Source organism: Nelumbo nucifera, chromosome 6 (genome assembly GCF_055504915.1).
Source record: "Nelumbo nucifera cultivar China Antique chromosome 6, China Antique-T2T, whole genome shotgun sequence".
Classification (NCBI taxonomy): Eukaryota; Viridiplantae; Streptophyta; class Magnoliopsida; order Proteales; family Nelumbonaceae; genus Nelumbo; species Nelumbo nucifera.
In genome coordinates this window covers 58,309,086-58,326,556 of record NC_142654.1, presented here as the reverse complement: position 1 = coordinate 58,326,556, position 17,471 = coordinate 58,309,086, and the positions used below count along the sequence as shown (strand labels likewise).

General features: G+C 40.9%; 1 protein-coding gene across 7 annotated transcripts in view; it reads left to right on the top strand.

Annotated features, from left to right (window-relative positions):
* LOC104601948 (serine/threonine protein phosphatase 2A 55 kDa regulatory subunit B beta isoform-like) overlaps positions 1-16,035 on the top strand; it is a 98,558-nt gene extending 82,523 nt beyond the window's left edge. For 4 of the 7 annotated variants that reach the window (XM_010265466.3, XM_010265464.3, XM_088889521.1 and 1 more), the window contains 9 exons: positions 7,875-7,969; positions 9,958-10,076; positions 10,922-11,045; positions 11,164-11,287; positions 13,709-13,777; positions 13,850-13,941; positions 14,027-14,104; positions 14,202-14,269; positions 15,364-16,035. In XM_010265466.3, coding sequence (XP_010263768.1) covers positions 7,875-7,969; positions 9,958-10,076; positions 10,922-11,045; positions 11,164-11,287; positions 13,709-13,777; positions 13,850-13,941; positions 14,027-14,104; positions 14,202-14,269; positions 15,364-15,524 — 930 coding nt within the window. In that variant the 3' untranslated portion in view covers positions 15,525-16,035. Of the gene's footprint in view, positions 1-7,874; positions 7,970-9,957; positions 10,077-10,921; positions 11,046-11,163; positions 11,288-13,708; positions 13,778-13,849; positions 13,942-14,026; positions 14,105-14,201; positions 14,270-14,714; positions 14,754-15,363 lie in introns of all 7 variants that reach the window. The other 3 variants (XM_010265468.3, XM_010265465.3, XM_088889522.1) reach the window with 2 other exon arrangements.
* The last annotated feature ends 1,436 nt before the right edge of the window (positions 16,036-17,471 follow it).

Here is a 17,471-nt window from a genome sequence, read left to right as displayed (position 1 = left end):
AGTGATGAAATTCAAAGTAGAGCCACTGTCAATCAAAACCATCACAGATCGGCCACCCAATCTTCCTTCTACTCGCATGGACTGAAGAGGGTTGAGGCCCATGAGAGCGTGTAGAGAGATCTCGGCTCCAACCGATTCTGGTTCGCCTGATATCAGCTCACAGTCTTCGAGGTGCTCTGGTTCTGTCCCCTCCGGTTCTCCCTCTGTTTGAAGGAGAAATACTCGCTGGACCCGGCACTTATGGCCCGGCCCAAACTTATCATCACAGTTGTAACAGAGGCCCTTCTCGCGTCGGGCCTGCATCTCAGCCCACGAGAGGCACTTGAAAGGCACAGTGGGCTTGGGAAAAATGGGCTTTTTTGGATCCCCAACTTGTTTTTGGGGTTGTTGTTCGGCCCGCTGGAGAGCCCTCACATTCAGATAGGATGGCTTGCTAGTCCTGCACATGCTATCAATCTTCTCTTCTTGCAAGCGAGCCATGCCCACCACCGCCATAACTGTCGCTGGTCGAAGAGCTCTCACTTCCAAGTGGATGTCTTCTCTGAGACCTCCCACAAAACACCCAACCAAGGCCTTCTCCGGCCATCCGTGTACTCTGGTCGCCATTCTTTCGAACTCGAGCTGGTAGTCTGCTACTGTCCCCGTCTGTTTTAATCGAGTGAGAAGTTCGTCATAATCCACAAACGTCGTCGGCCCAAAACAGATGCACAGAGCTTCCGTGAACTCTGCCCAAGCTACCTGAGGATGGGTTTGTCGATATCACTGAAGCCAGAGAATAGCATCTCCTTCAAGGTGAATGGAGGCGATGGCGACGCACTGGTGTGCAGGGGTTTCATGGTACTCGAAGAATCTCTCTGCTCTGAAGATCCAAGGAATGGGATCTCCACCGGAATAGTTGGGAAAATTGATTTTAGTAACCTTTCCGGCGGGGTAACCCCCAGTTCCCTGGCTTCCGGAAACAGAGGCGTCGGCCCCTGTTGGCTGACTGGTCTCGCCGGACTATTGTTGGGAGGCGAGGTTAGAGATGACCACCTTGAGATCCCTGAGTTCGTTCAGTACTTGGTGGAACCCAATCTCAAGTTGGTCGACTCTGTCTTCCATGGTAGAGGATCTTGTCTGCGGCATAGCTGGTCTACAACCTTGCTCTGATACCAACTTGGTGAGATACCGCTCACCTCGGAAGCCCCTTCGAGGGTGGCTTAACCTCCTGAAACAGAAAATGGGGAGGAAGAAGAGAAGGGAAGGTAGGAAGAGAGGGATCCAGTGAAAGAGAAAAAACAGGGGATATTCATTCATTCCTTCTTTAAAAGAGTAGGGCCTTATATATCTGGCCTACAGGTGTAATCATAGAGGGAATATCCTCTGATTGGCAGAATAACTAACTGATAACAAACTCTGGGAAATCTCATGGAGGGAATATCTTCTGTCGACAGAATCACCCTCTCTGTGTGTAACTAATTCTGAGGCTCAGTTGCCTGTCCCTGAGGCTCTGTTGCCTGTCCTTTCTGCTTCCTTGAGTACCGCTGATGGGTAGTGGCCTGCTCCACTCCCTGTGTTGGGTTAGGGGAAGGTATTTGGGTCCCAACAAAAACTGAATGCTTTATTTCAATTCGTGGCTCCTTAAATGGGAAATTACAGAAGGAAATTCCTTGTTGGATTCGGCCAGGCTAGGGTAATCCAAGTTAAACTAAAACTCCTAATTACCTACTCCTAATGGTAACACAACTCTTACTTAAGAAGATAAAATAAGGGATAAGGTAGGCTGGCGGCGAGTTCTCTTGACGTGTCCAGATAAGGGTGGGCCCACCCCTATGAGCTGTCGTGTGGGCCCCGCTCTGCTGCTGCTGCTGCCGGGTGCGTGCGCGCGGCTCATGGTGCCGCTGCCGTGTGGTGCCGGGCGTGTGCGCGGTGCGTGCTGCCGTGCGGTGCACGCTGCTGCCTCTGCTGCTGCCGTGTGGTGCGGGTGCTCATAACACAAGTGCAGTTCGTATATTGTTATGTGGACTCCTACACAGTGTAGGTTATACAACCTAGTACTACAGCTGCAGTGTTTGTGCTTGGTTCTCTGTGAAACTGAAAATCAGCAAGTGCCTAGTTGTGGACTGTAGCAGCTTTGTAAGGCAATGTGCCTTTGGTTTTGTGTACTTCTAAACCTAGAATCATGAATAGTGAAGATTCAGCTACATCCGGAATCTCCACAATGCTGAATGGAATGAGTGGGAATAGTGACCTATCCTTCCCTATGGTTGTTGTTCCTCTTGATGGGTTAAACTACCTAGAGTGGTCAAGGGGGATCAAGCTATACATAACTGCAAGGGGAAAAATAGGCTACATAAATGGAAGAATCAAAGAACCACCTTCTGGAAATGCAGAACATGATAGATGGGATCAGGAGAATAGTATGGTTATGTCATGGCTTTTGATCTCCATGCAACCGCAAATAAGGAAGAACTTCATGTGGGCTGAAACTGCAAATGAGATCTGGGAACAGGCAAAATCCACATATTCTGAACTTTGACACTATGCCAAGATTTATCAACTGCAAGCCGCTTCATCTGCTTGTAAATAGGGGGAGAGGAGTTTATCAGTTTATTACTCTGACTTGACAACAGTTTGAAGGAGTTGGACCATTACCAGAATATTGATTGGAAGTGTGATGAAGATGCAAAATTGTACAAGAAACTTGTCTCACAACAAAGAGTGTTTGCCTTTTTACATGGTCTCAATCCTATCTATGAATCCATCAGAGTACAAATTCTAAGTTCTAAGGATCTTCTTTCAATTCAGGAGGTCTATGCTCTTGTCCAGTCTGAAGAGAGCAGAAGAAACTTGATGAACAGCACCGGAGGGGATGCAATTGTGCTGGCGGCAAAGGGGGGTTCCTCTACTAGTGGTGGACCTTCTTCCAAGATAGGGGATCTCTAGAAGAAAGCAGAAGATAAGGAAAAATTGTGGTGCACTAATTGTCAGAAGCCCTGGCACACCAAAGATACTTGTTGGGATCTCCATGGGAAACCAAAGTGGGTTCAGGATTTACCTAAGAAGCAAGGCTCAGATGTAATTAGAAGACCCGGGCAACAAGGTACCAAGAAACACCACATGGCCAATATGGTTACTCGGGAGAATCAGCCCTCCACTTCTATTGTGACTCAAACATCACATGGCCAACATAGCTACTCTGGATCTGACCCAAGGGAGGATATTGTAAACTCCTTCCGTGACCATTTGGAACTTTATGGTAGAGCAATTCGCCAGATGGATGCTCCTCCCACCACCTCTTTTGCATCCACATCAGGTAATCCTGCCACAGCCTTGCATGTTGCTTCTCACGACCTTGACTCTCCATGGATCATTGATTTTGGAGCGTCAAAACACATGACTGGTATGTCCTCTTTCAAACTTATCACCCTCTTTCCGGAAGAGATAAAGTGAGACTAGCTGATGAATCATACACTTCCATAGCTGGTCAAGGAACTCTCTCTCTTCCCCTCGGCCTTATTCTTTCTAATGTTCTTCATGTTCCAAAATTCCCTATGAATTTGTTTTCAGTCAGTAGTGTTACAAATTCCTTAAACTGTTCTGTGACTTTTTTCCCTTCCTATTGTATGATTCAGGGTCTGGCCTCGGGGAGGACGATTGGTAGGGGATGTATGGTTGATGGACTCTATATGCTGGAGAATACGGCTGGCCTTCATGTTACAGAGTCTATGAGTCAGTTGAGAAAGAGTAAAATGTATTTGTGGCATTGTCGTCTGGGTCATTTGTCTTTTGAGTCCTTGAAAGTTGTTTTCCCAGAACTGTGTAAGTCCGTGTTTGTTTCTAATTTTTCTTGTCAAATGTGTCAGTTAAGCAAGCATTGTAGAACTCAATTTCCTCAAAGAAATAGTAAATCTGAGTTTCCTTTTTACATTGTGCATTCTGATGTGTGGGGCCCTATTACTTTACCTTCTGAGAGTGGCTACAAGTACTTCATTACCTTCATTGATGATTATTCCAGATACACTTGGGTATATCCAATGCGAACCTGTGAGGAAGTACCAAAAACTATCCAAGATTTTCAGCGGATGGTCTTCACCCAATTTCAGACCGAAATTCAAATATTTCAATCAGACAATGCAAAAGAATTTTTTCATAGTGACCTCACGGAGTTCTTTGCTTCACATGGCTCACTTCACCGGAGCTCTTGTACCCGCACGCCACAACAAAATGGTGTGGCTGAACGGAAGAACCGACACCTTCTTGAAGTGGCACAGGTTTACTACTCCACATGAATGTTCCCAAACGATTTTGGCTTGAGGCCGTCCTTTGTTCTACATACCTCATTAACCGAATGCCCTCTCGTTGGTTAGAGTACAAAGCCCCACATCAGCTTCTCTTTCCTAAGGCCCCTCTTCTTTCTATTCCTCCTCGTGCTTTTGGTTGTCGGTGCTTTGTCCAAAACCTATCTCCCACCCGGGGGAAATCGGACTCTCGTGCTATCCCGTGCATATTTCTTGGTTACTCATTCTCTCAGAAAGGGTATCGTTGCTTTGATCCTGTTTCTCGGAAATTCTATGTCTCCATGGATGTTACCTTCTTTGAGGATGAGCCCTTCTTTCCCGTTTCTCCTCAGGGAGAGTGTAGGCATGAGGAGAAACTGGTTCAACTTCCTCCTCTTCCTACTCCTCCTCCCCCTTCTTCTGATCCTCCATCTTTCCGTGTTTTTTCTCGTCGTCGTAAAGGCCAACCAGGTTCAAGTGCTGTGGAGAATCCAGAAGTCGTACCTCAAATGCCATCAAATTCCTTGGGGGAAGATCATACTCACTCAGGTAACTTGACTCCCAACCTCCCTGTTGCTAATGATCTTGACCTTCCCATTGCCCACAGGAAAGGTATTAGGTTGTGCACCACTAAACACCCCATTTCCAACTTTGTTTCCTATGAGAACATCTCACCTTCATTTCGTTCTTTTCTTACCTCCATTGATAGTATCCCTATTCCCAAGAATGTGGCAGAAGCTCTCTCAGTACCAGAATGGACGAAGGCCATGAAGGAAGAAATTGATGCTCTTCATAAGAATGGCACGTGGGAACTTGTTGATCTCCCTAAGGGAAAGGATCCAGTTGGATGTAAATGGGTGTTCATTGTTAAGCATGGGGTTGATGGAACCGTGGAGATGTATAAAGCTCGTTTAGTGGCAAAGGGTTTTACTCGAGTATATGGGGTTGATTATGCAGAAACCTTTGCCCCTGTTGCCAAAATGAACTCTATTAAAGTCCTTTTTTCTCTTGCTACCAATCTGAATTGGGATCTACATCAGCTCGACATCAAGAATGCCTTCTTGAATGGTGACCTTGAAGAGGAAGTTTATATGGTTCAACCCCCCCGGTTTTTTGGCTCAAGGAAGTGAACAAAAGGTGTGCAAGTTGAAGAAGTCTTTATATGGGCTGAAGCAATCACCAAGAGCTTGGTTCAGCAGATTTCATACTGCAATTCAGCAGAGGGGATACAAGCAATGTCAGTCAGATCATACACTGGTTATAAAAAGAGTAGAAGGTAAAATGGCTGCCCTAATAGTATATGTGGATGACATAATTGTTACTGGTGACTGGAAGGATGAAATTCAAAGTTTGAAGAACTTCCTTGCCACTCAGTTCGAAGTGAAAGATCTAGGACCCGCCAAATACTTCCTTGGAATTGAGGTTGCCCGATCAAAAAGGGGAATCTTCATCTTCCAAAGGAAATATGTCCTAGATTTGCTTAAGGACACTGGAAAGATTGGGGCTAAACCAGCTGACTTTCCCATTGACCCCAACCATAGGTTAAGTGACAGCCAAGGTGAACCTCTTAAGGATGTGAAGCAATTTCAGAGGCTTGTAGGGAGATTGTTGTACCTCTCTATGACTCGTCCAGACATAGCATATGTTGTTGGTGTCCTCAACCAGTTCATGCATGCACCTAGGTCCACTCATCTTGAAGCAGCGGAGAGAATACTGCGGTATCTTAAGAAGTTCTCGGGTGCTAGCTTATTATTCCAGAAACATGGACATTTGAGAGTTGAAATTTACACAAATGTGGATTGGGCTGGATCTCAAACTGACAGAAGGTCTACTAGTGGTTACTGCACCTTTGTAGGAGGGAACCTTGTTACTTGGAGGAGTAAGAAGCAAACCATGGTAGCTAGATCCAGTGCTGAAGCTGAGTAACGTGCAATGGCACACGGAGTAGTCGAAGGTATGTGGATAAAGAATTTATTGGGAGAGTTGGGCTTTCTAGTAGATAAACCCATGACTCTACTCTGTGACAACAAGGCAGCTATAAGTATCGTTGCCAACCCGGTACTACATGATAGAACAAAGCACATTGAAGTTGACAATCACTTTATCAGAGAGAAAATCATCACAGGCGAAGTACGCACTCCATACATCAGCTCTAAAGACCAACTAGCAGACATCTTTACAAAAGGGCTAAACCATTCCAGACACCAAGGTCTCTGTGACAAATTGGGCATGATTGATATCTATGCCCCAACTTGAGGGGGAGTGTTGACAGGTGTATTATATGTATTGTACACAGGTTTAGTGCCCGCAGGGGTATTTTTGTAATTTTGTAGACCTATTGTGTTGTACGGCCAGTATAGTATAAATACAATGCTTCACTCAACTGAAGCTGTTCTTTTGAGGCCTTAACTCAGTAGCCTCTTCTTCTTCTTCTTCTTCTTCTTCTTCTTCTTCTTCCTTCCTCCTTTCTTCTTCTCCTTCTTCTCCTGCTCAACAGTTACAACTGTATACCTATCATTTGATCTAAAAGCTGGATTTCCATGACATGGAAGGAAATTGATCTTCTCTACTTGTGCAGTATTATTTATTCTAGTGCCCCAATCTTTTATATTATTAGTAAATATTAGGTCAAATTTAATATCTTAGTTATAAAAGTTCTACATATATGATTGGTTTTAAAAATTAATATATTTACTAGCAAGCTAAGTATTCAATCTAACTGTCATAGTACTTTAGAATGCATGCAATGTAGTTTTTCATCTTTCTCTCTCTCTCCATATATGGTATAAACAACTTTATCATCTGTTGTTTTGCTTATTTCTTGAATTATTCTTCAAGCAACAACAACAACAAAGACAACTTATGAAATATTAAAATAACATTCTTATATATAATTTTTTTAAATGGTGTCTATGTGGACATGTATTTTTGTTAATTCATGTACCAAATCAACTAAACTTCTACAATAAATTATGTATCGTTTACCCATGTTTCTATGATATATAAATTTTTGGAAAGAACATAATGTAATTATTTTTAATGAAAATTCATGCATTGATGTTATAAATTCTTTGGGAAGAAGTAAGCAATCCAGAAAAAACTTGGGAGAGATTGGGAGGTTATGTATTTTTTCATCTATTTAAGCTACAGTCGAAATTTCAGTGTTTATGGAAATTTCTTATGAAGCATTGCATCATTTCAGAGAATTTTCTGAAATCTCCTGCAGAAATATTTGAAACTGGAAATATATATAAAGGATACTCTAAATATTGATAAAAAATGTTCTGAATAATGATCAAAACTGAAATTGCAGGATTTATTTTGAAAATTGTAAACCATGGTAACCAGTGAATATGTCCTCCTAAGAGTTAACTATGGGCTTTTGAATCTTTCAGTCTTTCCTTCCCTCTTATAATTTTATTGTCCATCATCTCTTGGTAAGCATTTTTTATTGCTTTATTTATTTGACTCTTAAATCTCTGTTTGCTTGCAAGTTTTTGCTGTCATCCATTAGGTAGTAAGTAAAATTTTAATTTGGCTGGCTCCACAAATCAGTTCCTTGAGACTGAACTTGAAATTTTCTTTAAAAGATGTGTTTCTTTGTTTTCTCTTTAGCAGATCATTGGCCATGAGACAAATCTTCTTCCTAGATGTCGAAGAGTATATGCACATGCACATGATTATCATATTAATTCCATTTCAAACAACAGGTATGCTTGAGCCTATTTCTTTTGTTCCCTTTTTAGAAGTAGCTGAAAAACAGTCCACTTGATGTAGGGAACTGTTTGAGATTAGATGCAAACCAGAAAATAAACAAACAAGAGAGGAAGAGAAGAGAGAGCCGGCGGCAATGAGTGTTAGAGAGTAAGAGGTTCGAACATAACCTCTCTCTAACACTCTAAACATCTTATTAAGAAGTTAATCTTTGACAAATTACAGAGAGGCCCTTGAGTGGGCAGGAAAATACAAAAAACAGAACATTACAGAGTATGGGCCCAGAATATGGCCCATAACAGAGATAAACATAACATAACATGAAATGACAGTCTATGGGCCATTCGGCCCATCTCCTCTACAGAAGTAAATATGATTATGTTCTCTCATGTTCATGATGTGAGATCCTCTTTCTTTGTTCTGGAAATAGCAATCAGATTGTATTATGTCATAAAATGAGTAGAAAAAACCACACATTTGAACACAATGGAATTACAAGCAAGTAAAAAAAACAATAGGTTGCCAATACGATCATTTATAACTTCTTCCTAGAGTTACAAATTTATTCCCTAGCTTGGTATTTTCCAATTAAGCTCTTCCTGATTCACCCCAATCCGAGTAGAGAATCAGCTAGGCCTTCGAAAGATTTAGGTGCCCAGGTGAAAAGCAGTTAAAGTTGGAGGCTATAATGTTATAATCTCTTATTCAGTGTCTTAGAGGTCAGGGGCCATGGTGGGGACGCAACTTGGGTGGGATAGGGTTCCAAGTTTCTTAAAATTTGAATGGACCCGGCCCAAGAGCCAGTGCCTGACACTGGAAATTCTTCAAATTGGGAACTCAACTTGCACTCCTTGGCCATGGGTTAAAGTATTGTTATTGGTACAATATTTTGTAAGTGCAAATTCAGATGCACTTTGGTGTGTCACATAGGTGATGTTTAAGTCTGTTGGTTTTACCATGCATTCTGGTAAACCAAGAAACACAAGTACAAGTATTTTTAATTGTGAAAAGGAGTAAACTGTTATTGTAAAAGTTGCAGTACAACCATTAGAGTTGTTTATGCTAATTAAGATAAAAAAATAGTACACACTGTTAATCTTAGGGTATGCATATAACCCACTGAAGGGTTTTACAGTTCCATGTGGGTCCACTGTTGGAACATTTAAGTTTAAAGCGGGCCATGCTCACTATTTAAACAGTATATATCAGTGGGGCCCACCTTTTTGTGGGGCCCACTGTTAAAATATTAAAGTGGGTCATGCCCACTACCAAATCAGTATAGTGGGTCTCACCTTTTACCGATTAACGGGACTCATCGTTAAGATGTATAAGTTTAAAATACATACGTACCCAATGGTGTATGGGTCCCATGACCTATCTACCAATTGTGGGGCCCACTCATGGGTATAACCCACTAAGAGTCTAAGCTGATGGGACTGCTTATACCTGTTATTGGGTTTAACCCTTACAAAGTAGCTCTTTCACATAAAATCAAAATCAAAGAGTATTCCCTCTAAGGAATATAATTAAGGGGTTTTAGCAAACATAGTGCATACTTATACACCCTGAATAGGGAAACCCTAATTCTACTCAAGTTCTTTTTTTTGTGAATTATGACCAAAACACTATCAAACTCTATATTGTCCTTAAAATGATATCTTTTATGCAGTATTTTGTTCATTTTCTACTTTGTAGTTCATCAATGCTGGGTTGGTCTTATTTATTTTTTGAGATCTGCTGGCAAACTAATGTGTTTGGTGATAATCTCTGCTAGTCAATTCATCAAAAAAAACCTCCACTTGTCATAATATTTGATGAAAAAATTTAATTTATCAGAATTGCTTTCAAGATGGCAGAAGTTACGTGGATGCTTAATGGTTTAAATAAGAATTTTCCTTTTGCTGCTACCATGAGCTTTTAATTTTGGTTCATCTGTTCATATTTTCTGTTTCTTTTTTGTTTTCTCTTTTTTAACCATCCTCAGTGATGGTGAGACATTCATATCAGCAGATGATTTGCGAATAAATTTGTGGAACTTAGAGATATGTAATCAAAGTTTCAACATTGTCGATGTGAAGCCTGTTAATATGGAAGACCTCACTGGTATGCTGTTTTCTTCCTCCTCCCCCCTGCCTCTTTTGGTTTATATCAATGTATTTATGTGTGTTCTCTACATATGGAAAAAAGTAGGCTAAATTGGGTAAGAGAGCATCGTTTCTACATGACACTCCTATTTTTGCCACATGGAGAAATTATGCCACCAATGTGAACTATTCTTTGGATAGGGAACACTTTTGATTTGCTGCTTTTTTCACTATGCCAGTCCATCTTGGCTTTATACTCCACTTTATATTGGAGTTTCACCTGACTGATGCGTAGCTTCAAAGATTTTACTCTTTTTTTTATATCTTAAAGATTTTACTTTTTTAAACAAAAGAAGAATGACTAGGGCTTTCTTGGACACATTGCAAGGGCTTTTGGGCTGAAATTTTCCCTTTTACTTCAAGAAAGACCAAACAAGCTCTTCTTCGGGGATTCGAACTGGCTATCTTGATGGATTATCCAATTGGGAGATTGAAGGGGATTTCCAAGTGGTAATAGCCTAATAGGATGGTAGGGGAGATATGTATGGAAATGAATCTTGAGATACATTGTCTATTTGTGTTTTCATAATCGTTTATATATTGAACTATTATTGTGTATATTAAATACAAGCATTTTCTTTTATATTTTCTTGGATGCAAAATATTCTGAGCTATTGCACTTATCCATGTTGCTATATCCCACTATTTGTATTTGATACCAGCACATCCATCAGTATTTAGGTTACATAGATGTGGAGGATAAGTGGACACATTCATAATTTGTAACTTCATCTACTTGATTACTGCTGCTTCAACCAGTCAGGCTGGCTTATCAATTCAGTAATATCTTTTATTGGTTTACAGAGGTTATAACATCTGCAGAATTCCATCCTACCCATTGCAATACATTAGCGTACAGTAGCTCAAAGGGCACAATACGACTTATTGACATGAGGCAATCAGCTTTGTGTGACACCCATGCTAAACTGTAAGAATTTTGACTTATTAATGGTTCTCATGCATGTCAGTTGACAACTAGCTCTATATTTTTGCATACCTTAAACAGTGTTTATTCAAGTGAAAGTGATGTTTAAATTACTTTGTAGGTTTGAGGAACATGGTACACCTGGTTCACGATCATTTTTCACTGAGATAATTACTTCAATATCAGATATTAAGTTTGGGACGGATGGAAGACACATATTGAGTCGTGACTATATGACCCTAAAGGTTGGTGCTTGTTTTTTGAGTTCTTTCTGAAGGTCGTCTACATTTTGTTCTTTAAAGGGTCTATTTTCTTATCTGAGATTCTGTCTAAATCCTTTGAAAATATGGAAAAGTTTTAAAGATGATTAAACTGTAATTTCTATTTGATTTTAGTTGGATGGCGGAAAAGTTTATATTGAAGTGCAAAAGAGCTTCATGTTCAGATGGTTAAAGATCATCTGATTGGTACTGTTTCTTTATGTAATCACTGCCTTAGGCAGGTCCTCATCCTTGAAGACTCCCGAAAGTTTATTTATGGGTCCTGTAGGCACAGTCTCAAGACATTTCTCTAAATGCTTTTAGATTTCTTTCCCTGTCATGATGAACAAGATAATCCCCATATGCATCTAACTCCCATATAATTTAGGCGGCTATGCCAAAGTCTAATCTATATTTGTGAATTAGTTTTGATAGATTGTGAAGGGATGAGAGATCCATCATATGGATGGTCGAGCCCTGCAGATAGGTTGGGCGAAATTTCAAAAATTTCCTCTCTCCCATCTGGGAATCACATTCCCTGTTTTAGAAAAACTGCATTTTTCAATGATCAATCTTGAACAAAGAACCGAACCAGATCTGAACCAAAACAGTAGGAGAGGGATATACCTATACGAAGATGCAGTATCTCCCAACGAAGGTGTTCACGCCCAAAGAAAAACTCCAAAGACTGCTCCCACTGAAGATGACACAGTGAGTGGTGGAGCAGAATCAGCAGGGTCCGTCCAACGAACCGAATTCTTCAGCAAGAATCCGATGGAGGCAGTGAGCACGACTTCTGATCAGCCTTTCTCCAAAGACTGATATCAAGACACTTCTTGATCGCTCCTACAAAGGATGGAGATTGAACTGGCAGTATGGCGGCAACTGGAGGAAACGTAGGGAGAAGATGGCGCAGTCACACTGTTGCTGTCTTCTCTCTGGGTGCTCTGAGATCTGATCTCTAAGAAGCTTGGGATGCTGAGGATGAACTGAATGGTTCGCCCCCTCTTCCTTTTATAGGCTTAAAGAGAGCTCTTAATCTCATTAGGAGTTTCCTAATCCAAATCTGTATTTGGATTAAGAGTTCTCTTTAAGAGATAAGGATAAGCCCTTATCTTATCTACAGATTAGATCAGCTCTCTCCTAATCTCATTAGGAGGTTTCCATATCTGAATTCAGATCTGGACTCTCTGAGTGGATAGGGTAAGACTTTATCCTATCTGTTGATTTAATCCCAGATCCGCCCCCTTAATTAACTAGTCAAACTAGGCCAATTCGAAATGGGCTTTAGGCCCAATAAGTCTAAGTGCTCAAACTGCTTCCAACCTACTGCCCAGTTGGGCTTCTTTGTATGGCGTGGGACCCAAACATTGATCTACACATCAGCCACATGGGTTCAGCTCAGCCTCTGTTACAAGGCCTGGCCAAATTCACTGAAGAGACAGTGAACCCCCTGAAGCCCATCACATGGACTCCTAATGGGCCCAACACTTACACTAAATGGTCCTTGGGCCAAGCCACCTTATAAAAACCCAGGGACTGTGGGCAGATGCAAGATTAGCCCATCAGGTATTACCCTCAATGGTCTTACACTTAACTTCTCAGCCCATAATGATCATACACTGCTCGATAAGAGAGGACCTCTCCCTCGGCTACAAGGAACAGTGTTGCACTCTCTACTCACATGGATCCCGGGAATTAAAACCTTTTGCAAACATTTTGAAACCATAATATATATATGTATATCCATCCGTATATAAATATATTTTGCAAAACAAATTTCAACGATTGAAATCGGTTGCCGGCAGTCTTGGTTTCCATCAGAGAGAGTGCATCCCCGATCATTACCTTTGTCCGACAAAGGGGCTGATCCTGTCACTATGATCACCCACTCAAATGAATTCTCGGACTGTCCCAACATACCCAGGTTTTGACCCCCGCTAAGGATCTCACTGATTGGCATATCAAAGACAGCCCAATCCAACACCTAGTGCAGTAACATAATCGAGTCTAGGGGTCAGGTGTAACTTTCCAGTTTTGCCCACTAATCACCAAGGTCCAGGGCAATACTGGAAATCTGGTCCGGTTCAGGGTTTCAAGTAAACTTACACTACATGTACCTCGGGTCTCACCCTGGCAGCTGAGACAGGCCACCCCAACACTTGGCGGCACATCAGTGTCAGCCTTAGTAGGATAAATCTCCCCAGACTTATCCAACGGCTGTGAACATTCTAAACTAACACGAGTCTCATAAGTGTCCAGTTTAAGGGTATTACACAGAAACACACCATTATAACATGAATCAAATATGTACTTTATTCATTTACAATAAATGTCATAATGTACATCAATCTGATTGGAGCTAAGGGCATACACTGTCTAACAAATTGTTGGTTGTCATTTCAGCTTTGGGATTTAAACATGGAATCTAGACCTGTTGCAACCTTCCAGGTCCACGAGTATCTAAGGCCTAAGGTGACTTTCCGCTTTTAAATCTCTGAACCCATTGGTACTTGTGCCAATAATTATTCATTTTCTGTTATGTAGCTATGTGATCTATATGAAAATGATTCCATCTTTGACAAATTCGAATGCTGTTTGAGTGGTGATGGCCTTCATGTTGCCACTGGTTCTTACAGGTTTTGGTTTCTACTCTTATCTATTATGTTCTGTTTTCAGCTTCTCTACTTATTGCTGTTTACTGAATGTTATTCTGTGATTCAGCAACCTATTTCGTGTTTTTGGCACTGTTTCTGGCAGTAATGAGGCAACAACATTAGAGGCCAGTAAAAATCCTAACAGGTACTCACAGGAGTTTAGGTTTCCGTGGTTTTTTGAAGGCATTAATGCATTCTTGGGTATTACCTTATTTCTGTTTCTACCCCTCTAAATGGTTCAGACGTCAAGCTCAGACACCTACCAAGCCTTCAAGATCCTTCACCAGTTTGACACGTTCTCGAAGACGAGGTAGGTATTGGTGTGGCTGTTTTGTTTTCTATCACCTCACATGCTTAGAAGAATAACTATTGCAAATTTCCTATTCATCCTGGGTTAAACTAACTACTATTCTAAAGAGGAATAAGAGCAATGAGCCCATTTGATAAATGCCGAATTGGCTGAACTGAATTACTTATTGGCAAAACAGAAGGGAGGAAGTACTTTGAAGTCCCTTCGCATATGTAGACCTGTTCATGGGCCGGGCTTCAGGCTTCGGGGCAGGCCCATTAGAATTTTGACAAAAGCCAAGCCTTAGCCTGGCCCATGAACAGGTCTACCCATATGTAAAGGTTCATCACTCTCGTATGGGCTCAATATGGTCTATAAATAGCATAATGCCTGAAGCTCAATATTTTCTGAATATCTTGCCATACTTGTATTCTTGCTGTCCAAAAGGCCATGTATGAATCTGCAGGTCGCATGCATTAAATGGTAGGACAAGCTCCAGTTAAAGGTATCAGTTTGTTAGACCATAAAATTGACCTACAGAAATATAGGTATACATAGAGACAAGGGGTGGGAGGTGGATGGAGGCTGGACACCTGAGGAATTCCACCTTGTGAGAATCTTGCATGCCCAAAATTTATCTATCTGCTTATTGCAACTACAGGATTTGAGCATTTCTTTGGATGTTCAAAAATTGTTTGGCTGTTCATGCGTGGGTTCTGTTAGAAATGATTGGTCCACTCACTCTGCAACTGCAAAAGCAGATCCTTGGGGCCATGCCACATACATCATTTTCCATCTACAAGACAAAAACCCTAGGTTGGGTCTTATTTGGGATTGAAAACCATGATCAATGAATTGTGGTCTGTTCTACGATCCATGTTCATTTATTTTTTATGGGTAGAACAAACTCCTTAACCAAAGAAAATAACAAACTCCATTACTTTTCCAACTCTCAAAGCTTTAAACTAGCCCCTTGTCTTTAGGACATTGACCAACCCCTGCTGACCCTTTTAGGGTTTTAGTAACTGCCTTACATTATTTACATCTTGTCATTCTTCACTGCATCTTGTACCGTGCCCGATAATTTGATACGTTCTCATGTATTGTATTATCAGGAGCTGACGTTCTGAGTGCAGATGCAAATGGAGGAGTTTATGATTTCTCAACCAAGTTGCTCCACCTGGCATGGCATCCAACCTCAAATGTTCTTGCTTGTGCTGCTGCTAATAGCCTCTATATGTATTATGCGAATGTTCCCCAAAATGATGCTCAGTGAACGATTATTTGCAGAATTGGAAGAGGTGGAGTGGGTTCCGTTACTGCATGCAATTTGTATCATGATCCGCGGCAAGCTGCTCACTTGTCTAATTCTTTTGTAGAAAAGATGAAATTCTTTACTTGCTTTTTTTTTTTTCCTATTTTCATCCTTTTTTTGGAAGGTTTTGTTTTTCGTAAGTGTTAGGGTGGTGCAAATATGTTACCTCAAAAGGAGGGAAGTTGCACCCACATTGCCTATTCCCTGGGAACCATGGGGAAGAGCATGTTGTGGTAGTTGGGGGTAGGGCATCCATTTGGTTCGTATCACAAGCTCTGGTAAGTTTATACATATTTTGATTACTATGATAAATAGAGTTGAAAAATGCCTGTCACAATGTCTTTGAGCAGTTTGTGTAAATCCAGACTATCTAGTGATGGAATAATAGTTCACTAGTTCCATGTATGATTATTTTAAAAACATTCACTTTTCTCTGGTTGTCTATAAAAATTTGAATAAATGGTTTCATTTATTTTACCAGCGTAGCAGTGGAGGGAAGAACTGGTAGTTGGATTCATGATTATGGCATCTGTACACAACTAAGCAATAGTCTGGACTTGTTGCTTTTCTGTTTTATGGTTCTTCTAGTGATGGTCTTTGAAAGGCATGCAAGCCGTGTCTGAGAATTGGATTCTGCAGCAGTTTTGTTTTTCCAGTTAACCCAAGCCAAGATAGGTATATGCGTATGTGGCTCTCTTGTGCATGTATTTGAGGAAGAGGCACAAGTTGGCAAAATTATTCTATAGTTATGAGGGAAAGCTGCTACCATTTGAGGACTGGAACAAAAATAAAAAAATAAAAAATCAGTTCGCATTCATGATTACATTACCCCTTCCCTAGAACGCTTCTGAGTTCTGGTCAGTCTCAGTCATACATTACGAGAAAACTTTGGCTGTTGGGAATGTTCTTGGGCATGACACATCAGCCCATTCAGTCCCCTGCTTGTCCTTTTGGTCAAAAGAATATTAAGGGAAATTACCCTTTTCCCCACACCCATGGTAACATGTCGTGCTGGACAACGTTCCCTACAGCCAAAGTTGTGAAGGTATGTAGCCAAGCTGTTAGGCGGGCCTTGTTTTTGTTGTAATAGTGCTTGTCTGAATGACCTTGTTGTTAAATCATATATTTGACAAGTTAAGTAGGTGTTTGGTATCGTGGTGTTTAAATTATCAACATTTGTACCTGAATTGTGGCATTGGAAATACGGGAAATAATTTGCCACATAATGCAATCTACAATTGTTTATTGTAGTTTAAAACACGAGAACCACTAGGTACCACATAAGACAATGAAAGTGAAAATGCCAAAAGGATGCTTCCCCCACCGTCATGTAAATGATGGTATTGTATAACAAAGTTTTAAAAATCAACCCGGAAATAAAACCGCTTTGGCCATCGGTTTCTGGGTTAGTGGTTCAACCATTTTAGGTTGAACGGTTTGACCCATACCATTAATTTTTTTTAGAAATAAACTCAGTAATTATTAGATTGATAAGGGGGTAAAGGGAGAGAGAGAGAGAGAGAGAGGATGTTGATTGATAATGCCCAGCTTTTATATATGAAAGAAATTTTTTTAAATTCTCAATTCTACATATAATCATATCAGTCAAAAACCCGCAAAATGCTGCTTGGATTGAATGGTTTAGTGGTTCAACCCAAAATCAGACCTGAAACTATGACAAGTTCTCGGGTTGAATGATTCGACCGTCCAGTTAGGTTTTTAAAACAATGTTGTATAAGCGTTAGAAGTCAAATCTGTCCAACTAAACATGATTTAGGTGTTATGAAGTAAAAAATGCCCAAAAGGTGTTCATGGAGTCTTAATAGGAATGCTCCAAACACCCCCTAAAATGTAGTTATAACCTTCCAAGTTCTACATGACAACATGTTTGCCATCTTTCCCTCCGAG